This window comes from Crotalus tigris, unplaced genomic scaffold (genome assembly GCF_016545835.1).
Source record: "Crotalus tigris isolate CLP2741 ecotype Arizona unplaced genomic scaffold, ASM1654583v1 scf7180000017659.2616968, whole genome shotgun sequence".
NCBI lineage: Eukaryota > Metazoa > Chordata > Lepidosauria > Squamata > Viperidae > Crotalus > Crotalus tigris.
Genome location: NW_024096546.1, coordinates 429,487 through 456,150, shown reverse-complemented (window position 1 = coordinate 456,150; position 26,664 = coordinate 429,487). Strand labels below are relative to the sequence as shown.

The 26,664-nt window shown below is 35.5% G+C and overlaps 1 protein-coding gene across 1 annotated transcript in view; it reads right to left on the bottom strand.

Annotated features, from left to right (window-relative positions):
* The window catches only part of LOC120304818 (VPS10 domain-containing receptor SorCS3-like), a 319,187-nt gene that overhangs the window by 7,448 nt on the left and 285,075 nt on the right, over window positions 1-26,664 (bottom strand). Inside the window, exons 16-20 of the mRNA XM_039335790.1 lie at window positions 25,976-26,089; window positions 21,410-21,581; window positions 15,557-15,743; window positions 10,429-10,562; window positions 4,783-4,906 (exon numbers count right to left, since the gene is read on the bottom strand). Coding sequence (XP_039191724.1) covers window positions 4,783-4,906; window positions 10,429-10,562; window positions 15,557-15,743; window positions 21,410-21,581; window positions 25,976-26,089 — 731 coding nt within the window. The remainder of the gene's footprint in view (window positions 1-4,782; window positions 4,907-10,428; window positions 10,563-15,556; window positions 15,744-21,409; window positions 21,582-25,975; window positions 26,090-26,664) is intronic.

Below are 26,664 nucleotides of genomic sequence, written 5' to 3'. Positions count from 1 at the left end.
CTCCCATGGAATACATGCGAACGCTTTTAACAATGTAAAAAAGGGGAGAACTGAGGAAGAGCGCTGCAACCAGGAGGGGCGCGGCTTGATTGCTGTACACACACCCCCTGGACTGAGTACTCGGAGTAGGACACGCGCAAGACAGCTGGGCATGACAACGAATAAGAGACGACCCCTCCACCTTGCGGAATACCCCTCCACGCTGCACCGGACCCATAGTAACTTACGAGATCATCAGGATGACGGACACATTAAAAACGAAAGTATTGAGACCGGAAATGAATGCGATTCTATAAGTAACAACCGGACAAGATACGGTGGAGAAAGGAATGTGGAATGTGCACTACCTGAGCCTGAGGGGAGGTCAGAACATAAAGGCAACCGAAATAACTGGAATTGCCATCTAGCTAATCCGGAGTTGGGAGAATTGGAAATGGATGAGGATAAAAATGCAACCAAAAAGAGAAAAGAAGTACAGGTTAATTGCACATGGCTGAACCAATTAGGCCCGATAACAAGATCAAGGAGCCGGGCGCAAACCTTGACACGCCTATAAAAGACCTTCTCATTCTCTGGCGCGCCAGCCCTGAGGATGCCGGCAGGTGATGGCGAAAGCTTGGCGCTTTTTAAAACTTTTATAGTTTTAATTTATTAAAAACTTTTACAGTTTTTATTACCCTGGTGTTCATTTTATATTTTTACCATGAATATTCCCAGGGTTCATATTTTTAACCTTTTTAATCACATACACATATATGCATATGTGAGTGCTATGTGTGTATTGCACAATTCTCAAAATTATTCTTGTTCTAGAGAAAATTGGCATTTGTGTCAGATGCTAAAAGTTGTTTCCAGTATGTCAAGTATTAAGATTAAATTATCATGTATTTAATAAAAATGTTTCTGGTCTCCCTTTACGTTTCCAGTGAATTATGTGTCTCTAAGTGGAGAAGATTTTATTCAGTATAAAAATCAACTATACATAAACTTACAACTTTCCAAACAAAAGAATCTTAGTCACCTTCTAAATAAGAAAAGTAGCAACAAATAATATTCATAAAAAAATACAGGCACTTTCACATTAGTGTTCTTTGAACTTCTCTTGGACTGCACCTTTGACTAATCTCACAATGTTGTATGGGTTCATTCCCTGTGTTTCCAGCTCTGTTCCTATTTTATTTCCTTGGTGCAATTCTACAAATGTGATGGCTCACTTTCCTATGGATAAGTTCTCACCTCATTTCAGGTCCCAGGTTCTGCGGTGAAGTCATTACTGCTCTTCCCTCCCCTGTTCCTACAATTTATGTCTTCTTGTATGCATGAGCTCAAATTTATTTCTGATAAAAATCCAATCCAAATATCACAACTACAGGCAGAGACCACCGTTGGGAGAGTACTACTTTATTGAATTGTCAGAATGCTACATTTCATTTTCAAAACTCATAGGATTTTTAATCCAATAGATTAAAAGTGGTCAGGCAAATAGGATAGTAGTAAGTTGTATTTAGCTGACATCCCTTTGCATAATTTCCTATCTGCATTTTAATAGCAGCATAAGTGAATACAACATAGGATGGTTTCAGGCTGTTTTCTGAGGCACTGGTGTGGAAACAAAAGCTCTGGGATACCTTGAACATAGGACTGCACTGCACTCCATATCCCAGGAGGAATCTGAGAGGGAGTCAAAAAGAGAGAAAAAGGAAAACAAACCTAAAACTTAAACAAGAGACATAAATTGACAGGAGATTTTTTAAAAAATAGTTTCACTAAGAAACTAATCAGATACTGGTATAAATCCTTTGTGTGACATTTGTCTCTTGCCTAACATTCTAAACTGTTTTGGTTTCATCAATATGTTTCACAATTAAACAGGACCAAGAGTAAAATGAACAGCAGCTTCCATAAACTAGTTTTTTCTTCCGTTGTATTTGATATGCTTTGTGCTCCACTCAGTACATCCTTAGTACCAGTACTCTGTTTTCCAAAAGCAAAGAGATACCTGTTTTAGCCTTATGTGCTGCCAAGACTACATAATGCAGAACAAATCAGATTAAGGTAATGACAGACAAATCAGGGTACAGCAGTTCATGAGACATGAAGAAATCACTCCCAAATTAAATCCTTGCAGTAGAGCAAGGCTAATTTAAGTGGTAGACAAGTTTATAAATGGACTTTTGGCTTTTAGTAGGGTTCTTGTCTTATTTGTTTGCTTTATTCTTCATCTTTGCTGATAGAGTAGAATAGAATTATTTATTGACCAAGTGTGATTAGCAGTGTTAATTCTGCTAATTTGAGATAGATAGATGATAGATAGATAGATAGATAGATAGGTAGATAGATAGATAGATAGATAGATAGATAGATAGATAGCGTAGATGGTTCTGCTCTTCCTCATCTTCCTATTTTCAATATTTCACTCTCTTTTTTTATGTTTGAAGATGTTTTTAAATGTTTTATATGTTTTTATATGTTTTTATGTTTTCATATATTAACCTAATGGGAATTTTAGAAGCCGAAAATCTATGACCTGATACTAATGATTTAGCGCACAGAAGTAAAACCCAAGACTGGGCCTCCAAGTACTCCAACTTTGAGTACAGACCTCAAAGACTTATAATCAAATTGTATGTTTTAACAGAACAATCAAGGACAGCTATTAAATAGTACTGATGGGGTGGGCAAAAGGTAAGTTGATGCATATAAAAATGAATTATGTCTCACTGCAGAAATGAAAATGTTTGATTATATTATTAGGCCATCTCCTTTTTATTCAGTATGATGCATATGGACAGAAATATGTGCCAATATATAATGCAATGCATATTACTTTTAGCTATCTTCCTGCCAACAAGATCCAATTCACTAAAAAGTAAATCGACACATTTATTGAGAATTAGAGATGTGAAAAGAATCTTTATACCACACTTTATACTTAATCATCAGAATATTCTCTGTAAAGTGTCATTATTATTTCAAGTCCAATTGTTTACTTGATAACAGAAACATAATGTAAAATCCTCCTCTGTGTGTGTGCACGTACATGTACATGTACATGCATGACTGGCCCAAGGTCACCAAGTTGGCTTCATGCCTAACGTGGGAGTAGATATCATGATCATCTAGTTTCTAGCCTGGTGCTTTAACCACTGTGCCAAACTGGTTCTCAAAGCCTTATCACTGATACACAATTTTCTAAAAGTTTTCTTCCCCAGCAAAGCAGTACTCAGTTTTTACATCTCATATGTAGAATTCTTTATAATTTATTTGGGTTGCAACTCTAAGCTTTCTTTATTGTTGAGAAGTGTCAGAAGATGCTGTGCTACCACTATTTTCTATAATAAGTCTTTCCATCATTCTTCATCCTTCCTAACTTCTGAATCTAAAAAAAATTCCATGGATTGTCTGCAGAATGTTTTCTTTTGGAATTTAATAAAACTTGAAGATTACATACAGCTGGACAAATGGACAATGAAATACTCATCAGCAATCTCGTGATTATGGTGAGTACCATAATGCTGTTTTTCTCTCATAAAAGTTTTATAACTTTCTTTTCTTTTCAAAGAATCTTTTAAAAATCTATCAAACTGATGAAAATGATCTTAAAATGCAGAATGAGTATGTATTATATGTATGTGTCTATATATGAATAAATATACTTTATATATGTGTGTGTGTATTTGTACAAATGTGTGTGTGCGTTCATGAATATGAATGTATGATGTGCACTCGTACTAAGCACAGTTCTGTCTCAGCTTATATATTCCAACCTTCAAAAGTGGATCTTTTATAAAAGAGCACAGCATGAACATTTGATCCAGAGTTTCTATTGGAATGAAGAATAATTTTTATGTACAGTTGTTCATACTATTAACTCTTTATATGCTTAACATGATTTATGCCCGGTACAATGTCAAATAATTGGGAGTTGCCACTTTATGAATATGATATGTTTTCATAATTTTTCCCAAAATCCATCAGAAGCACCAGTGTCCCTTTTTGATGGTACATTGTGATTGCACTTTCATTCAAAAACATCCATGTGCTCCAAACAATGCTACACATATGATAGAGTCAGAAATATATGTAGAAGGTAGTGTTACTGCCCAAATCATAAGACAATATTACATTGTTGTGATACAAGCTCTACCACTTTGCTACCTATTTCTGACTTCACAACATACATATAAAAGGGGCATAACTTGCATTAGAGTGGCTGCTTTTGCCATCCATCTTCCCTTGATCCATTCTGCAAATGCCTCTGATTTACAGAATGTGCATCAATGCTTGAGTTATATCTAGGAGAAATAATTCACATCATCATTCAATGTCTACATTTAAGACTTTATTTCCAACAAGACCAGAAATAAAAGATGCCATGATTAAGACAAACATATGTCTTTCACAGCTTCTAATATTCCTAACACTGTATAACTTAAAAGATGGATTGGTACTATATTCAGGAAGCCAAAAGCTAATTTTCAAGGTGATTTTTCTCCAATAAAGCAGGATAGATGCATGGTTATGACTATGATCTTGCTGTGATATTATACTATCCAATCATTAAAATAATTTGTTTTGAAGTATTTCTGGAAGATGTAGTGAGTCTGAGTGCTACATCCTTCATTCTTTCTCATATCTCCTTCCTAAACAATTATTACCAAATATATATTTAATTCTACCTTGTAAGTATACTTTAGATCTCTTTGCCAGGTCTTAAATTTCAAAACTTAGGTTTGAAGAAACAGGTGTGCACACCTTTTCAATTGCCTTTTGTCAACTCACCATGCACAGCAATATTTCGGGTGTCCTGAATCAGGACATTGCCAGCTGAGACCTGCACTGTGATAGTATTCTGTCCTTCATTGGTAAAGATATAAGAGATGCTGCTATCCAAGGTGATGAATGGCTGTAAAAGTGACATGCAGTTAGCAACAATTCATTAATTTATTCATAGTCATTTCATTAGCTATTGCCCAAGAATTTTAGAACTGTAAGACAAAAATCATAAGTACAATTGTAGATATGAGTATATCATTAAATCTGTATTTTTGATGGAGAAGCAATACAAATGAGAGCAGTATCTATGATAGCTAAAACCAACTTAGGTAATCTTCTGCATCACATTGCTTTTATGCGAGAACAAATCAGTGATGATTGATAGCTGAATCCATTTCTACAGAAATTGGCCTCTGTACAAAGCTCATCTGGCTGGGATACAATCTTTTAGAATGAACCAGCTAAAGACTTGTTCTATCTTTTTCTTTTCATTCCAAGTAAAGCCATTGTCAAGGCAATATGAGATCTTCCCCTTGGAAAAAAATATATAGCAATTGTTCACCAGCAATAATGATTGTACAATTGCAGGGTGATTACCAATTATTCTTCATAGCACAGTCTGAAGGATGCTGTGAACTGTGAAATTTCCATAGGAGTATTTGTACAACTGCAATTGTGGCCCATTGCAATCTCCTGCTATATTATAAGTTTTCAATTGCTGTTTGAAAAAGGATTCTTGACAGAGTGATACCCATTTGGGGCATGGAGGTTCATTGATAGGGACAAGTCTTGCATGTTTTCCTCCCAAATTGCTTATTATCAACACTTCTCCTTGATTATAAATATAGGGTATATATTTAAGGGATGAATATTATATAGAACTGTGACAGAGATCTCTGTGCAGGAGAGAGAAGTTGATGTGAAGTAATGCCCATGCCCTTACCCTTAGGTGTACCACATGTAAAGTAGGAGTGGAACTTGCTAGCTGGCATCTCAACTTTCTTTTTACTCTTCTGTAGGATGCCCTTGGCTGTGATTATTTAGAAATTATTTCCTCCATGTAAACTTTTCTCAAGTTTCTTTCCTTATATCCTCACAATTCCTCAGATACAACTTTCCTGGCTCTGTGTTTGTATACTTTTATTTGTCATGCTACCAAGAAATCCAGTTTTCTTTTGAAAATTTCTTGGTAGATGTTGCATTATCATGGCTGATTTCACCTTCATCATAGAAATTTAACATTCTGGTAGTTCCTTCAAATTTAATTCCAGCACTGAAGTCTGGAAACTAGCTCTAAATTAAATCAAGGAGTTTAAGGTTCATTTGTTCAAAGCCTAATAGATATCCAGATTCATTTATTAAACTGAGGTGATGCTATTCCAAGCAAATTAGCCTTTTGTATATATTGCTAAAATAGAGGACTTGCACTTCACTACAATACTCCTATTTAAATAAGCAAATAAAATCATTGTCCAAAATTGTATTGTATAATTTACAAAGATATTCTTAATATAGGATGGTTCAATGAAGTTAAACAAAGACTAGAATTTTCTTTGCACCAGTCACCTCATGGCTTTAGTTGAATCAGAAACTGACTGAACTACACTAATCCAATGAAGGTTGTGCAATACAGTGTCTTAGAAAATGGCAGGATAAGTAAGAATCGGTCCAGGATTTTGCCCTGCCTGCTTTTACTACTATTCAGTATGGAGTTTGTTATGCATTACACGGGAAAGGGGAAATCCTTTGTGCTGTATGATGGATTCTTCTTAGTTTACCATTTGTTAGCCAGCTAGCAAGAAGGGAAGAAGACAACCTTTTAGATACACATTAAGTTGTAATGGAGAGCCAGTTTGGTGTGGTTGTTAAGGCAAAAGTCTAGAAAACATCATGAATTTTAGTCCTGCCTTGGGCACAAAAACAGCTGGGTGACCTTGGGCCAGTCAGTGTCTTTCAGTCCTAGGAAGGAGGCAAGAACAAAACAGTTCTGAAAAACCTTGCTGAGAAAACAGCAGGGACATGTTCAGGAAGAATCTAAGACTCAGATTAAAGCAGAAGAGAAAAAAAGAGAAAGAAAATCAAGCACACAGCACAAGCTATTTCTGATCTTTCTCAAAGGTAGGTAAAAATGTCCCTGCAGATTTTACTCTGCTAGTTGTTGTGAACTAGAAGGAGCAATGCTCATCTCTGTTTCAAGGCCATTGAGCCAGCACTGCCCAAAGACATTTCTGTGGTCATGTGGCCAGCATGATGATATGGAGTGCTGTTATCTTCCTACCAAAGTTATGCCTATTTATCTACTCGCATTTGCATGCTTTGGAACTTCTAGGTTGGCAGGACCTGGGGCAAGGATGAGAGCTCACCCCACCATATGGTGCTCGCAGTCTTGAAACTGGGCTGCTGGCTTTCCAGCCAACAAGCCCAGTGTCTTAACCACTGAGCCGCCATGCTGCCCTTTTCAAAGACAGAATCTGACGAAATGATCCCATATTCTTTGAAAACTGAAAAGTGACTGGTGAAATGAGAGATTGCTTGTCTGCAACCTTCACTTATGTATTACATGTAAAGCAAAAATATGTTTAGCCAGTCTGAATGGAGAAATGGACAAACTCAATAGACTAGTGCTATTTCTAATGATTTACAATTTTTTTCTTATCAGCATGTAATTTCTTTATGATACAAAGAAATTACAAAATTTAAAATTCACAAAGTATCTTGTGCTTGGTTAATTGCATTGCTGTGTGATTTGCAATCTGTCTGCAGACAAAGATCTCTGCAATCAGGATTTCCAATGTGCTCATACAATGTGCAGAAACTGTTTTGTCTTTTGTTTTAAACAAGGATATTTAGATTGGGTTCCTTCTTTTTTACTGATAATATTTTTCTGCAGATTTTTGGAGAACTTTGAGATCCTTTTCCAAATCTCAGGAACTCCTGGCACTTGAGACAATAGTCTCTAAAGTAATTTGCTTGAAGAGACTGCATAAATAGAAGTCAGAGAGTGACAACAACTAGGGGACCCCTGAAGAGTCAACAAAGCACAAAAGCCCTGGGAGAACAGCAGTCCTCCTGCAGCTGTTTTTAATCCATGTTGTGAATAAGTAGATTTTTATCAGTGGAAAATTATGAAACTGGCTAAATGGCAGCCCTATTTAGTTTTCAGTTCTATCATCCTATGATTATCATCATTTTGCAAAACCAAATTTTCTGCCAGCTTTACGTTGTCCTCTATTTTGGCCATATTTTGAACTCACAATTTGAGGTTTATTGGTGATGCATAGATAACATTTAAATTGCAGATACAAAACTTGGTTTTCCAGATACTGAAAAATAATGCTAAAGAAATATTCATTTGGAGCTAAAACAAAAATTAGGTTTGATCTCCTGTTTTCCTTTGCCTGATAAGCTTATACATCTATTGTTCATATAAATTTATGTTTAAAATAATTTGAAAAGTCTCCTATGCCCATTGAATAAAATGTTAGATGCAGGACTGGCTTTAGGTTAATGCCCAGTAGGTACTGACTTAGGGGTACCAAATTTTAGGGAAGACCAATATTGCAAAGACTCTGAAAATACTATAAAAAAGCAACTATCGGTACAGCATACTCTGGGCCAGCATTGCCACTTGAGGGTTAAATATTCTTTTACAAAATTGTTGCTATATGACAAAAAATGAGTACTGATGTAATTAAAATTGCTTAATGTGTAAATAGGATGACAATGTCTGAGAAAATAACAGTCATTAAATGTCTATGGGGGAAAAAAGCACATTTGGGACAACCAGAATACCTATCTCTAATGACAATGTCTAACTGCATGCCATACATTTGTGGGAATGGACATGTATGAAGGATGAAATACATAAAATCCTTCCTATCATTAAAATGAAAATGTTTATTCAACAAGATTTATTTCTGCAACCCGAAGAAGATGACAGTTCCAAATCAAAGTCAACAAGGTACCAGACATATTGTTTCCACAATAGTAACAGATCAGCTGGATGAGGCAAAGACACTGTGATAGAAAAAGTCCTTGGAGATTTGATAAAAATGGGACTGACCAAATTTTGGTCCTGTCTTGCTTCTTCTGGAAGTCCAGTTTAGCATTTGAACAGTTATGCATGAGTGATATACCGTAAATGTGTAAATGGCTGGCCAGTACTAATTCACAAACTGAAAACAGGTGTAAACCTATTTGTTTCTACATTTCTTTCTGAGTCTCCCAATAAAACAGACTAAAGAACTGCAAATAGCATTGGAAATATTTTTCAACTCTTAGGTGCTTGAATATATTTTTAGGGTATTTTAGAATATGATTTTGGAAGAGTGGTGGATCTAAAGACTTTCTTGGCTCTTTTAAATATTACAATGGCTATAACTTCCTAAACAATTAGTCTTCTAAAGGAAAACCAGGCAATTAACATTATTTCAAGTTTATAGTATAATTTAAAAAAGGCTTTATTTAATTACACAATATACATTTTGCTGTTCATAGATATAATACCTAACATCTCCAGGTATAGCTGGGAAATATTTCTCTCATTTCCTAGGAACTGTTGCCAGTTACTGCAGATAATATTGATCCAGATAATTTAGTGCTTTGCTGTAAAGAAGATCCAATAGTATTTATTACTAAGTATTACTGCCATGATTCTTTAAATTTTCCAGTTTTAGTCTACCAAGGAAATCCTTGCCTTCTTTTCCCTGAACATGTACTATAGACCCTTTTATATTTTAGTAGATTACAGGAAGTATTCTTGGACTCAGGTGTACTTTCAGGCAAGGGTCTGAATTTAAAATATATATATCAATGGATGGGAAGATCAGTGGGTGGCAAATAATATCTTGTAGGAGCTTGTGTCTAGTATACATTCCAGAACCCCTATTAGGGTTCCAAAGAATTTCAGTGCACAGTTTGAAACAACTGTATATTTATGTGCTTAAAAAAAGCCAAAAAATCTTGGAGCTGTTGAACAATCTTACTGACGTACACATTTATCATCTACAAAGAGTATCAGACTCAGCAATCAAACAAAACTTCATTATTATTTCAAATTTAGGTTTAGAAATACATTAGCTGATAATTGTATATGTAACTAGTAACTGTCATTGGGCATTCATGTAGACCTCTGACATGTGTCCAAAAACAGAACACACAGCACGGGCAGACAAGTACAGAGTTGTTCAAAGTTGTTTAATTTGAATTCACAGAGACCAAAAGTGATTTGATTCCCAGTGGCTTTAAAATATGTGTCAAATTCTAAAATTCTATGCACAAGCTAGCCCTCTTAGAAATACTGTTTATTTGATCATCAGCCGTTTTTAAATGCTGAGCAGAAACCCAGAATTATCTACTATATACAATGGGTATAATTTTGAATTCTAGTAGTAATAATAGCTTCTAAACATAATGTTCCAATAACAGACAACTGTACATTGCAGAGACTCCTGCAAACAGCCACATGAGGTAGGATAAAAGGGAAAAAAAGAAAGGAAACAAAGTTTGGGAAATGAAGAAGCTGTTTTGACAGTAATAGAAAATTATACTGTTCTATTGCAGTTCCAGGTGGCATTCTTTTTCCAGAATAAAGATGAATCAATAGTTAATCCTGTCAGAGAAAATAAATATATTTCTAAAAATGGAACGAACCTTGCTATTGTTGCCAAACCACCAGAAGTAAGTGAGAGTGCCTGACTGATTTGGCCAAACTACAGCCGTGAGATTGACTTCCTTATTTCTGATGGCCACAAAAGGAGCACTCAGGTGGACACGTTCCACTGGACCTGTAGAAAGAGAATATGTATTGTAAAACAGACCTGTTTTTATCCATATCTTAAAGGTAATTAAAAGAAAAATAAAATTAAGCAGTTAAAAAAAAACATGTAACAGTCCCTTTTTCTACTTGGCACTTCTATCTGCTTAAATAACTATAAAATAATAAACAGTGCTAACTATTTAAAAATTATGAAGATGTCACATCTGAAGGAAAGCAAGCTGAGGAAGACTATTGCAATGAATGCTATTATATTGTGATTATATCAAACTGTGATCAATGTAAACAATATAAATTAGTCTAAAGTTTAAAATACCCACTAGCAATAGCAACTATCTCAGATGCAGAATTTTTTTCCCAAGTTTTTGGAAAATGGCTGAAATACAAATTAACCCTGGAAAACAGATAAAATCCCAAATGACTGCAGGGCAGTATTCTTCTCTTTCTTCAAAAAGGAAAGAAAGAAGATCCAGAAAACCACAGATGGATCTGATATATTGTAAAACAGTTCATAAACTGGGTTCTTAAGGGCTTTTAAATTAATTAATTAATTGATTGATTGATTGATTAATTAAAAAAAACAGATACGAGGCAAAGTGGTAAAGTCAGCATGGATTTCTCTGGAATATATCTTACCAGATTTGATCTGTTAATTTCCTTCCACAAATTATTGGAACATTTTAAATGCAATATTTCTTTCATTTCAACAAAACTGAAATGAAAATATCCCCTGATATTTTTCTTAACAAAATAGAAAATATGTATGGTTGTATGGTTTCTTAATTAAGTGACTACACATTAGGCCATAATCAGAGTGTTATGGTTCATCAGTGGTTCTTTTTCAAATTGGGAAGAGGAAGATGGGTGCAACATAATTCATTTTTTTTCTCAAAGATTAAGATGAAAAGATACATAATGCTTATCACCTTTGCAGATGCCAAGACCAAATGGACAGCATCATTAATAATTCAGAAAACAGAACTATACACTTCAAATCAATGGTAATAAGCAAGAAAAATATGATGAATGTAATAGTGAAATTGATAGGGTAAGTGAAGAAGTCATTCAAAGGATAAAAACTAATGCACAGATATAGGTTGGGGAATACCTGAGTTGGTAGTGGTACATACATACATGCATTTATACTGATGTATGTACATGGGGAAATATTTGTATATATCTACATCTATATTGTCTATATGTTCACTTTGATCCCAGTAGTGGATCATAATTGTTATGATCTGAATGGAGTTAGTATACATGATAGCTCTTTTTTTCTATCAGTGTCTCTCAAAACTATCAACCATGGTATCCTTCTGGAGCAAGTTTGGGCTGGAGAATGGGAACATTATTCAAATTCATTTACATTGCCATAAACTTCTGTTGTTGAAGAAAATAATTCAGATATTGTGATTGAATGCAGCAGTTTTCTCCTGGGTATCTGGACCAAATTCCACCACAGGTATTTTTAAAATAAATATATATTGGCAGAGAAAAATGTATGACTTATTGGTAAGAATTTGCTCTGGTGCTCCCAGTGCAATGCAACAGATGGCTATTTAAGTTTTCATGTGAAGAAATTAGTCATTTACTTTGTTGCTAATAAGGGGACAAAAAGAGACAGAAAAGGGATAAAAACAGTTGGAAAAGAGTGAAGTTTTAACTGCAATATAATTTGTCTATCCATCTGTTTTTCCTCCTTTAGTTTTCCATTAACATTCACATGCTGAAGTGAATTTTTATTTGTCCCTATTGTACATCAGGCATGTTTGGAATAGCTGATAGCTTCTTGCAGTTGTTTGGGTGCTCCAGTTAGTTTAAATGCTCTAATTGGGAGCAGGTGAGACCTTGCAATTAGTCATCATAGATATTATCCAGGTCAGTTCAAATATAATGTTTTACATTTAGAAGGGACTTTTTGAATTATTCTTTCGAAAAGAAAGGAGGAGGAGGAGAAGGAGGAGAAATGAGAAATAAAATTATAGTAGGAAAGAAGGAAATAATAATGGGAAAGCAATTATCTCATGCTAGTGTAATAAATATATATCATGTTCATATATTTCCAAGCACAAAAATTAGAATAAAATGATGGAGCTTTGACCACTGAATATGACAAGCAAACAGTGTGTTTCCAAGGGCACCATAGATATCAGAGAATACTAAAAAGTTGAATTTAAGGATTGTGAGGGCTGCTGTTTCTCTGAAGCTAACTGCAAATGTCTCCTGTTTCTTAAAAAAAATAATCACAGAATCACATATGGTAGTAATATGTTTTACATTTTAAAAGAAGAAAAAGAAAAAGAAAAACTAAAATCAGCACAAGAGCATCACAGTTTATAAGTCTTTCTATAAGATCTTCAAACCAAGTTACCCTATAATACTGTAGGTATATAATATGTTGTTTCTTCAGGACAAGTCTTTAATATACCAACAGTTGTAGAGAATCAGTTGCTGTCTTTGGTGAAGAGTGATTTAAACAAATGAGATTAGGATTCGGATAGAAACAGGCAGCACAAAGAGGGGGACTCACATTTCATTGTTTGTTGACTTGCTCTTAGCTTCTCTTGATCTTTATTCTTTTAGAAGAACAATTCTTCCTGTTTCTAAGTATGCATGATATCAATTATGAAACTGATTAGAAACTGACTGGAAGGATTAAAAATGTTTTGCTGATAATCTCTATAAAAATGAATAAAGGGTCATGAAAATCCATGATTTTATAGAGATTATGAAATTAATTAGAATAATTAAAGTTCAGTTTGTTGATAAACACTGCTTCTATAAGCAGAGAAAACAAACTGAAATTAAAAAAAATTGGAAGACCACCTGGATGGTTCAGCTGATCTAGAAAGCAGTGGCATGCCAATGGCAAGCATGCCTCCATATGCCCATGTAACACCTCTGTTTTATTAGCTGCGTTGGTTGCCAATTTCCTTCTGAGTATAATTCAAGGTTTGTGTTATTATTATTATAGTCTTATATGGCATGGGGCCTAGTTACTTGAAGGACTTCATATCTACCAGAATATTAGCCTGGCTAATCTTATCTATAGCAGAATAACAAGAGTTGGAAGAGACCTTGGAATCCTTCCAATCCAATCCCCTGCTCAAGTAGGAAACCTTATAACATTTCAGACAAATGGCTGAACAATCTCTTATTTAAAACCTCCGGTGTTGGAGTACCCATAACTTCTGGAGGAAAGTTGTACCACTGATTAATTGTTCTGATAGGAAATTTCTCCTTAGTTCTAGGTTGGTTCTCTCTTTGATTAGTTTCTGTCCATTGCTTCTTGTCCTGCCTTAAGTGCTTTGGAAAATAGATTGACACATGCACCCATTTTCTTTGTGGCAGCCCCTTAGATATTGGAACATTGCTATCATGTCACTCCTAGTCCAGATAGCAGTGGGAGTCAATCTATTTTACAGTCTAGTAGAATTGATGTTCCCCAGGTTCCATCAATTGATCAATACCATCTATTTGGACCCTGGAAGAACGCCTACTACTTTTATTCCAGTTTTTGCTTTGTGTTCTTTTCTTGCCTGAAATGTTTTAAACAATTCATAAAGAAGTCAGAATTGTTGGCAGCTGTGCAGCATATAAATTTATTGTATTATGGTTGGTCACACAGCTAGCCAGATGTTTAGACTGGATTTGGCAATTTTGTCCATCTATCAAGTCCTTCCCAAGAACCTGGTGTGATGATAATTATCTTGAATTGCAAAATTAAATGCAGCCTGACTAAAAAGGTTAACACTGGATCCACTGATAAAGTAGTTTGTGAAATCTATTTGCTCTCTGTACAAATAAAGCTATCTTGCCTCTTTTAGCCACCTCCTACAATGTTATTGATTATATATGAAGTACATATGGGCTATCCTATCTTATCCTATCCTATCTTATCCTATCCTCTAATCATAGAGCAATAGACTATTCAATATTATTGCAGTAATGTTTATGTATGATTCACTAACTTCAAATATTCCAATCATATTACAATACTCACCAGTCCCTAAAGACGGCAGGCTATTGTATGCTTGAAAGACCCCCTGAGTTCAATAAGATTTATTATACAGGCAGTGTATATAGAATAACAGCCTCCATCAACATTGTTTCCAAGGTTAATAGACCAGCATGATTTACTGAATGTACTGCACTTCACATTAACTCTGTATGCTTACAAATTTAAAAAGAACATTATGACATATTCAGGGCACCAAATTCCACAATTATGCCAAACTAACACCCACTTCTGTATTTATCAAACTACAAGAATTCTAATCAATGTACAAAAAGAGTACATGTCTATTATAAAAAGTACAAAATGTCACAATGTGAACCTAAAAAGTACATGCAGTACATAAAGTTGCAAGATGACACAATCAAATAGCTGAATTTACATACAGGCATTTTTCACATTGGTCATTGTTTTTGTACTAAAGCACTAAGAATTCTCACACTGAAATATGAATGTTTTCCATCTCAGGTAAATGATTACTCATACAAAAAAATGACAATTTTGAGAGCACAGTATCAAACCATGGATGAAATCCAATTAGATAATTATGACAAAAATATTCTTAAGCTATCTTTATAATATTTTACTATTCTTAGAATAAATAGTAATTTAAATTGATAAATGCTTCTAATATTTTCAATTTTTCATTAAATATGGTATGTTTTTGCAACATTATACTTTATACTATATAAGGTATGTTATTTGAATTTGAACAAAATGTGGAACTAATTGGAAAAACAATATGCAAGTCTATCATGTCCCTGCAATTCTCTTATTAGGAGTAGAATCTATTAAAGTTTGTAGGCCCAAATAGCACTCTATTAATATGAAATATTTGAACTTTTACAGTGTTTAAAAATATAGAGAAGAATGAGCTAAAATGGTAAAGTAATCAGATTATAGAAATTGGATTTAAGAGGCAAGTCTTCCAGAGCTATGAACTCTGCATTCAATCAAACCAAGAGACTTTTTGGAGACCATCTACTTACAAACCACATGCAAAAAAAGTGCTGCCAAATCAGAACCCAAGTTATTTTCTGCATAAGCTGTCACATGGAAGATTCCAGTGCTCTTATAAATGTGTCGGATACCATCTTCTATAGGACTGAAATTAGCATAGGATACAGCAGTACCATCCCCAAAATCCAACTGGATATTTGTCCTCTGGAGGTCACCCTGTAAGAAGGAATACCATTGTTTATTAATGTGGTTGATAAGGTCCACTTATATTACAGAGGAGATAGTATGGATTGCACCATATAGTTCAGGTTTACTATATATTTTCCCTGTACTTAAGTCCACTAATGGCTAGGTATGCATGAATCAATTTCTCAGCTTTTACAGTTTATTGTATAATTCCAGGTTAGAGATAAGTTATGAATCTTTTAAAATAATCTTTCTTAGGCACTAAGATAGTAATCATATTGTGATAGTAATATGATAGTAATAATATTATTACTATTAGTATTAATACTAATAGCACTAATAATAATACAACTTGCACGAGAGAAGGAAATTCCAACTGAGCTGTTGGATTTCAGCTGTTGCAATCAATTTTCTTTTCTTTCCATGAGATCCATGAGTAATATATTACATTCTGCAAACTCCAGGCCCTCCCAGAATGAAATCTGTACTATACTCATGCTTCATTTTCTTATAAATTTCTAGAGTAGAAGTACAAAGACAAACATACTATCCTCTTTCTGTAGCAGAATATACAAGTCCTGGAAATTGACAGAAGGATTTGCTTCATAAATTTTTAAGCTACCTGGATACCCTGCCACTATGAGTGCTTCATCCCTAAAATAATTCATGTTTTTTTCAGATATATGAGTTACTAAAACAACAACAAAAACTCTAGCCAGAAATATGGAGATAGGCAATATATGAGAAAACAGGGGCTTGGTTACCAGCCAATCAAAAGGAAGAATATGGGATAGAGATGATCAGCAGGCCTTGAAGGCAAAGATTAGTTGCAACATCCCAGTTTCATAATTTCACATCTCAAGGTATATAAAACTAGACTGAGAGAAAGAACTGCGAGTTCAAATTTGTTTTTCTTTAGTCAAATTTAGGCAATTGTGTTGACTACCATATTAGAATTGCAAAAATCAACATGACTTCCATGTAACAGAAAAGAGTTAAATTTTGCCATATCTCTGCTGGCATCTGCTAATCATCTTGATTTTTCTAGCAGTCCTATCAAAGTGTAATGTCTGGCAAGCAGAGGAAAGCCCTTTGGTTTGTCAGCCATATAGAGACTGGTTTTAAATTATTGAATGTATTAAGTCTAAATATATAACAGGGATGAAAAAAAAAAGAGAAAGTAACAAGACAATTTATTCTCTAATGGAAAAGATATGTTGGAGTACACTGCTTCTCAAAGTGTTCCAATGGTGTCCAGACTGATTAGCCTAGTGTTCTGCCCTTTCTTAATAAGGGTAATCCTCTACTTGCAGCTGCTGTTTGAAGCCCAGCCTAACTCTGGTTTTAGGATAAAGAACTAAGAGATAGCTGGAACTTTGAAATTATCCAACAACAGTAAGTTGAACAGAAGCACAAGTCTTTTACTTTTCCCTTTACGGAGAAATATATTATAATATATATACAGTATTATATATTTTTAAATGTGCATGAAAACGTTGAATTTAGCATATGGACATTATGTGGATCTCCAGCTTTTTTGTCTTTTGAGAAAAGCAGTGATGCGTAAGTGACCATTTTGTCTCTGTATAATAAATTCATTATCATTTGGTAAATGCAGCAAACTATTATATACAATAGCACCAAAGAGGCTGCTCTCTTCAAGGCATTTAGACTTTACACGGCTTAGCCTTATTTACTTTATGACTTTTACCCTTGCATTTAGTAGATAAATGTGGCCTGTTAAAAACTTAATTTGCTTTTAAATTATGTTTCCAAGTCCCTAAATTATCTGCATCTTCAAAAGAAGAAATGAAGTTATCAAGAAGACAGAAGTATTATATGATGAAAACTTGAGAAGACTGGAGTTCAAGATTGGAACTGCTGCAGTTTAGATTATGTGTTCTCACAGCATAGGCTAACTGCCGGCCAAAAGAAGAAATGCCAAGAACAGCCCAAGCATCTTTGTCTCTTATCTAATCTAGGACCACTGAATATGGGGGTCTTCTAAAGGTTGTTGAAATACAAATTCAACAACCTCAAGCCCACATGGGTAGTGATAAGATTTACTGTCACAGCTTGAAGAATTATCAGAATTCTGGAAAAGCATAGGTCTAGGATACCTTATCATCACTCTATGGTAACAGGTAAAGGTGATTTCATCATAGAAAACTAACTACTACTTTTCAGCCCAGCATGAGTGACGGTGTTTCCTTCAATAAAATACAGTCTTCAAAACACAGAAAACTTGGACCAAGGTAAACTGATTAAGACCAAAGGGTCCTAAAGGAGTTTCCCACTGCTTTTTGATTACTTTTTTAAACCAGCAGTTTTAAATAAATCTCATAGAAATTAAATGAAATGTCTCTTCTTCAGTCAAAGGAACAGCAAGTCAAAAATTATCTTCTTGGCAATAGATTTTTTTTTAATAACCTCAGGCAGATCATTGTGAATAGTTATTAATTTAAAATTAAGAATGCAAATGTTCAAAACACATACCATTTTTCTGTGGATTTTTGTATTTAAACACAAAATAATAGTGTCCTTATATCTAAATACTGACAGAACTTATTTCATCTTTTTACTAGCTTTTTCCGCATTGCAGTGATCTCCTAATCCCTTTTCTCTAACTATATCTCGAATATATAAAATAGTAAAATGTGTATCATTCGCCACACATGCTATGTCAGCTGTCCCTGGTTTATGAATATAAATTGCAATGGAAATGAAGTGGAGACATTTCAAATGGATAACTATCGCAATTCTTGGGATATATTCAACAGACCCCTATTTTAGATGGTGTAGGTCATATAAAATATCAAATGGGAATGTGACAATATATGCCAAAAAGTCTGGAAACTGAATACAGTTGAAACCTGATAGCTAGCACATGAGAAAGCTATGTTACTTACAAGGCACCTTGGAAAATCAAAAGGATAGCAGTCCTGTATAATAAATAAGCACCTTTGTGCTTCCTATAAATGTAAGCCCAGTGATGTAGACATTCAATATAAGGGACAAGCTTTTAATAATTCACAAGCATTTCCCCCATGTACCTGCCCAACTTTACTAAGCAATTCATAAAACATAAAAATAATGATTTACCCATATGAATATAAAACCTATTATTTCTATATATTAAAGAGAAATAGCTAAGTATTATAAAAACTACAGTAATTTCCCATTTAGACATTTATGAGATTAGTTAATATATATTAATTTTCAGACCTAGGCTTCAAGAGTTACTTACAAACCTGGTATAATTTCATAGGTGTTTTATTTACAGACACAGTGCTGAAAGGTATTAGAGTTTATTATGTGTGTCTGAATGTTAATTTGCTTCTCCCCTCTTCCATGCTACTATTCAACCTTTACCCATAACTTCCACACACACACCCAACGAAGACACAATTACATTAGCTAATGTGCCACAACTTTTGACTCATGTTTGTTTCTGGTGCTTAATAAGACAAGGTGGCATATCAATTTGTCTGGAGTTCTCAGAATTATTTATCACACGATGCTTCCTGCATAAATCTGAGGTCAGTATAACATGCACATAAATGTAAAAAGTGGCATTTCTAAAGGTTGGATATTCTAAGGGATTCATTGAAGGAACAGATTATTATACATTCTTTGAAATTAGAAGGTTTTACTATTAAGGCTTGCTTGCTTATTGATTGTTTCATTGATTTGACTTCTATATCTGACCATCTTATGTAATAGATTTATGGGCAAACACCAACAACAGCAGCAGCAGCAACAACAACAAGAACCGCAACAACAGCAGCAACAGCAGCAGCAGCAACAACAACAACAACAACAACAATAATAATAATAATAATATACCAAAACCTCAACAAATATTATTCAATACTAATAGTCCTCAGTTTACACCCAATCATTCAAAGTTAGGAAGACACTGAACAAAGGGAATTATGACTGATCCTCAGAGTTCCAGTTGTAGAATGTGATCCAATACCATCGGAATGCTTGACACCAGGCTCACATTACATCACACCTCCTGCAGTCTCATGACCATAATTTCCAATGTTCCCTGCCAGCTTCCACAAATAGTCAATGGGAAGCCAGCTGGAAGTTGAATATCATGCTTACTTGAGGTGCTTACTTAACAATCCATGCTAAAAATAGCAAGAAGGAGTATCAGAATTATGTCAGTAAGTGGAGCAGTCATGGCACATTTTATTACTATGCTGCTTACATTGGCAATTTTGATTCCAATAGCTGTCATAATCTGAGGACTACCCAGACAACCAACAATACAGTCCCCAGATCCTATCCCCTGTTTGGGAGAAAAAAACAGCTCTTCATTGATTTCTGGAAGACTAAAAGTGTGGAGGCCTACAGAGTCTGTTGTTCCAGAGGCTGAAGCTACTACAAAAAAGGCACACTTCCTAGATCCTGTTAGATGATAACATTTGAGAGAAGGGATCTGAGGCATGTCTCCTTATCAGACTTGATGGAACAGGCAGATACCGATAGGAAGTGGTAATCTAGCGAACAATAGCACATTTGTTGCTGTAGCAAATAGCAATGAATGTTCATGAGGTAGCAGATGTGTCAATCCAGACTTACTGCGAGCCAAATTCCTAATCCCAATTGCCATTTTCTTAGCTTTACAAACCATACAGAAGCACTCTCTTTACTGAGTAGCTTGTTTCTAAAATTAAAGCAGACAGCTGAGAAGATCACTGAGGCAGAAATCAACCTCAATCTTCTAATAGCTGAGTTCACTTTTACAAGAAAATGAACGAAAACAAAACCTTTTTTAAAATAAAACAAGCAAATGAACAAGCGGCACAGTACAATAATCAGTGCAGCACATAGGGAAGCAGGCACTGATTTGAAAGGAGACACCAAAATTGGGAAAATAAGACCATTTCCTCCTTGGGGACATAGCTCTATCCATCAGCTATCATTAAGACAAAATAAATTCTATTATCACTATTGTAAATTCAGCATAAGAAGACTGTAGAAGATGCTCTAAGTTATGGAGGAAATGGCTAACCGATCTCAAAGCCATTCATGGTACGGATATCCCAGCACAGAGCACTGAAAGCAATTGAAACCCTATGCCTATCCTCTTTACCCTGCAGAGTTTCGTCAGGCACAATCCTATGTCTCAGCTTTCTATCCATCTTTATTAATTTTTTGTTTGCTTCACCTGCAGTGTTATTGCCTTTTTATGTTTTGTTCATTATGTGTGAAAGTCTGTTCAGGATCTTTAATAAACAGCTACTGGCTTTCTAATTTGTATATTGCATCTGCTCTTTTCTGAATTCCTACATAGAAGCATTCATACAAAGTTTTGCACCATAGATGGATACAGAGTAAAAACATTGCATCAATAGAAGATGCAATTTAAATTAGAAGTTATATTTTGAACTATCAAATCATCAGTTCTGTTGTAAAAGGCATTAAGATTTGATTTGTATAACCATTCCAATTTGTATAACCTTTGCTACTTTCTTTTCTATTATACAGTATATCCATCCACCCACCCCAATTGTGTTACCAATAAACATTTACACATTGATAAAACACGGAAAAGGAGTATCAATTAAAAGTTGTATTCTTATTGTTTGGTTTGATGCTTTGGGTTTTCAAAGTTTTCAAAAATTGCACTAGGACAATTATTATACTTGATATGCCATTATTAATATTGGACATTATCTTACCTCTTCCATAAGAATTATGAAAGTAGTGTTGTAACCTTGTTCTGTAACCAACTTGCCAGTGGATGTGAGAATATGTAGCCCACGGGGAGCTTTGCCTGGGCACTGTTCAGGCTTGGCTGCATATTTTTCTAGCAAACCATCTGTGCAGTTATTAGAAACAATCCTCCGATACCTATGGAATTTTATAATTTCATATTTTAAAATTTCACAAAACTCAAATTTCATAGTTTATGTATTCAGCTTAAAGAAATGGAAAGGAAACCTATATTGTCTGCAAATGTTCATATCAAACATCTGAAAATATCTTCAGGTGCTGTTCAGGTAGCAAACTTCATTAAGCTGCAGTTCATTAGATGTTTACCTATTTTCATATCCCTTATTCCCCACATCTTTAGTGAAGTATTCCTTTTACATTACGGTACTTAAAAAGTAAAAGAAAAAATAGGAGACAAATGAGCTTTTATTTCACTAAGTTCTAATAAAAGTTATAGTGTTTCCCTTCCACTAGTGTGTCTCCATTTGAATTAAATCAGTACTCCATTACATCATGCTAGCCACATGACTGTGGAAATTCTTCAGACAGCTCTGGCTCAGTGGAAATGAGCACCATCCCCAATAGCCAGCAATGACTAACAGAGTAAAATCCACAAGGACCCCATTTACTTTTTGTTTTACTCCATTTGAACTAAATCTGATACAAATATACATTTATTTTATTTTGCATCTTCCTGAGGTTGCCCTCATCTTGACCCTAATCATAGTAAAACAGATTTAACTCATTCTTAGATTAACTGATATTAAAGAGAATTTTTCCTTCCAGCCGACAACATTCAATATTATGCTTCACTAGTCATAATGCCAGAAGCAAAATCAAGTGAGGGGTGGACTCATAAAGACATTTACTGGCTATTTCAGATTGATGCCAGTATATATCTACAGTCTGGTCCCTGATTTTCCTTCTGTACCATCTTTCTGCTTATGTCTCCCTAAAAAGCTGAACACAGAAATTCTGTGTGGATGGCTCTGGATTTCTACAAGACAGACAAATTAGGAAAGGGGCAGTGGGCATTTAACATGGGGAGTCCTTTTGTGTTCCATTGACAGCCCCGTTCTAACTATGTGAAGCAGTTTCCTGCTACAAGCTCATATCTACTCACTGTATGAATAATGGATGTCAACATTTTACATCCTCTGTGGAATGGTGAAAGCCATCAGCAGCCAGCAAATTTAATAAGTGGTCTATCAGTATTGGGTAATAACGCTGGTCTGCTCATTTGCAGTAAAGCATTCAGTAAAGCAGTAAGTGTTTAAGATTTATGGCCCATTGGAAATTTAGCACAAAGCTGAAATAGCATAACAGTAGAACCACAGTATGAATCTGCTCCTCTATGCCCTCTGAACAGAATACAGAGGAAACTGAAAGTTGGCATATGTCCTTTTTGTAAAGAAAGGAAAGATTTTGAAACAATTCTAAATAAAATAATTCTACCTCACATATTTATGTTATATATCTTAAAATAAACAGATAGTTTATAAACAGATCTTTCTTATTTTTGCTTTTATTACCCTGTTATGTTGTGCCATTAACTTCCATCTGGAGAGTATTTAATTTAGCTTTACTTTTTCTAGCATCCTTTTATGTCAAAATCATGCCATTTCCAGCCCCCAAGGTTGCACGTAGCTTCAGGAAATTAAGATGCAGGTACTAGTTGTTGTTAATTGCGAAGTCGTGTCCAACCCATCGCGACCCCATGGACAATGTTCCTCCAGGTCTTCCTGTCCTCTACCATCTTCTGGAGTCCATTTAAGTTCACACCTACTGCTTCAGTGACTCCATCCAGCCATCTCATTCTCTGTCGTCCCCTTCTTCTATTGCCCTCAATCTTTCCCAGCATTAGGCCCTTTTCCAGTGAGTCCTTCCTTCTCATTACGTGGCCAAAGTATTTGAGTTTCAACTTCAGGATCTGGCCTTCTAGGACTGACCGGTTTGAACGCCTTGCAGTCCAAGGGACTCGCAAGAGTCTTCTCCAGCACCATAGTTCAAAGGCCTCAATTCTTTGGCGCTCAGCCTTTCTTATGGTCCAACTTTCACAGCCATACATTGCAACTGGGAAAACCATGGCCTGGACTATACGCACTTTTGTTGGCAGGGTGATGTCTCTGCTTTTTAGTATGCTGTCTAGATTTGCCATAGCTTTCCTCCCCAGGAGCAAGCGTCTTTTAATTTCTTGGCTGCAGTCCCCATCTGAGGTGATCTTGGAGCCCAGAAAAATAAAATCTGTCACTACCTCCATTTCTTCCCCATCTATTTGCCAGGAATTGAGAGGGCCGGATGCCATGATTTTGGTTTTCTTAATGTTGAGTTTCAAGCCTACTTTTGCACTCTCCTTCTTCACCCGCATCAAGAGGCTCTTTAGTTCCTCTTCACTTTCTGCCATTAGAGTGGTATCATCTGCATATCTTAGGTTGTTGATATTTCTCCCGGCAATCTTAATTCCAACTTTTGATTCATCTAGCCCTGCCTTTCTCATGATGTGCTCTGCATATAAGTTAAATAGGCAGGGCGACAGTATACAGCCTTGCCGGACTCCTTTTCTAATTTTGAACCAATCAGTGGTTCCGTGTCCAGTTCTCACTGTTGCTTCTTGACCTGCATATAGGTTTCTCAAGAGACAAATGAGATGGTCTGGTACTCCCATCTCTTTAAGAACTTGCCACAATTTGTTGTGATCCACACAATCAAAGGCTTTAGCATAGTCAATGAAGCAGAAGTAGATGTTTTTCTGGAACTCCCTAGCTTTCTCCATGATCCAGCGTATGTTGGCAATTTGATCTCTAGTTCCTCTGCCTCTTCGAAATCCTGCCTGTACTTCTGGTAGTTCTCGATCCACATACTGCTGGAGTCTAGCTTGTAGGATTTTAAGCATAACTTTACTAGCATGTGAAATGAGTGCAATGGTACGATAGTTTGAACATTCTTTGGCATTGCCTTTCTTTGGAATTGGAATGTAAACTGACCTTTTCCAATCCTGTGGCCACTGTTGAGTTTTCCAAATTTGCTGGCAAATTGAGTGTAGCACTTTTACTGCATCGTCTTTTAAGATTTTGAATAGCTCAGCTGGAATACTGTCACCTCCACTAGCTTTGTTGTTGCTCAGATTTTCTAAGGCCCATTTCACTTCACATTCTAGGATGTCTGGTTCGAGGTCAGTGACCATCTCATTGTGGTTATCTGGGATGTTAAGCTCATTCTTGTATAGTTCTTCTGTGTAGTTTTGCCATCTCTTCTTAATCTCTTCTGCCTCTGTTAGGTCTCTGCCATTTTGGTCCTTTATCATGCCCATCTTTGCATGAAACGTTCCCTTCATATCTCCAATTTTCTTGAAGAGATCTCTGGTCCTCCCTATTCTGTTGTTTTCTTCTATTTCTTTGCACTGTTCATTTAAGAAGGCATTCTTATCTCTTCTAGCTACTCTCTGGAATTCTGCATTCAATTGGGTGTATCTTTTCTTTCTCCCTGGCCTTTCGCTTCCCTTCTTTCCTCAGCTATTTGCAAAGCTTCCTCAGACAGCCATTTTGCTTTCTTGCATTTCTTTTTCTTTGGGATGGTTTTAGTTGCTACCTCTTGTACAATGTTGCGAACTTCCATCCATAGTTCTTCAGGCACTCTGTCTATCAGATCCAGTTCCTTAAATCTATTTGTCACCTCTACTGTATATTCATCAGGAATATGATTTAGTTCATACCTGAGTGGCCTAGTGCTTTTCCCTACTTTTTTCAATTTAAGCCTAAATTTTGCAACGAGAAGCTCATGATCTGAGCCACAGTCAGCTCCTGGTCTTGTTTTTACTGACTGTATAGAGCTTCTCCATCTTTGGCTGCAGAGCACATAGTCAATCTGATTTCTATGTTGACCGTCTGGTGATGTCCATGTGTAGAGCCGTCTCTTGGGTTGTTGGAAAAGAGTGTTTGTTATGACCATCGTATTCTCTTGACAAAATTCTATTAGCCTGTGCCCTGCTTCATTTTGTACTCCAAGGCCAAACTTGCCTGTTATTCCGGTTATCTTTTGGCTTCCTACCTTAGCATTCCAATCCCCCATGATGATAAGGACATCATTTTTTGGTGTTAATTCTATAAGGTGCTGTAGGGCTTCATAGAACCGATCAATTTCATCCTCTTCAGCACCAGTGGTTGGGGCATAGTACCTCTCTCAAAGTTGTCTTGAATTGTAATTTTAATGTGACAGAAGGAAAGAATATTAATTACATGGAATAAATCATATTAATATTTTAACTTAACTAAAATTAAATTTAAATGTAATCTAAAATAAAACAAATTTAGTCTGTGTCTTGGCCTTGCTCTTTATCTTGCCCTCTCCTTTCTTTTGACCTGCATCCTCCAGTATGATACCTAAAGGCAAAATGCAGCCTGCAACTAGAATCAGGACGCATCTAATTTATGATCATTCTTTTTTCTTATTTGCTAAATTTCTGCAAAAGATAGACTAATTTCCAGCTGTAAGCTCTGGAAAAGAGGCAGACATCAAAGGAACTTTTTACTTACCCAGTGCTGTTCAAGTAGCTCTGGCCAAGACTGCATTCTTTTAACCAAGAAGATGGGTTGAACCAGAATGCTGGGATGCATTGATTATTATTGTGTCTTTCATAACCATAATCACTAAGAACATAATTTTAAAAATACATATACATTTATCTCATCTTCCTTCCACAGAGAAAATAGAAATGCATAAGAATGCTATCCTCACAAGAACTTTGTGAAGTGGGATTAAGAATAGAGATAGTGACATGCAAAAGGGTATGGTATGAGTTGTTAGTTCAACAGAGATTAGCATTAACATCAAAGCTTCCTGGTCCATATCTAATGTGAGAGACAACACTTATGTCTAAGCCAAATGTGCAGAAATAGTGCACAAGAAAAGAAGGAATAGCAAGTATGTTTCATTTATGTTTGTCCGTGGGTTTCCTTCCAGCCTACCGAAAATTCTATTTCTGGTAAGGGAGAGAGTTACAATAGGCAAATATTTCAAGAGGAAGCCCAGTCCTAATCATTAATTGCTCTCTACTGTTTCTAACTAGAACTATTCATAATACTGATAACATTTAAACTAAAATCTGATGCTTCAAGAATGGCAGCCAAAGTAGGGGATATATATATAGCCCTGATGATGTCGGCAGTTGGCCGACGAAAGCTTGGCATTAGATTAAATGTTTTTAGTTTAAAATTTTTTTCCT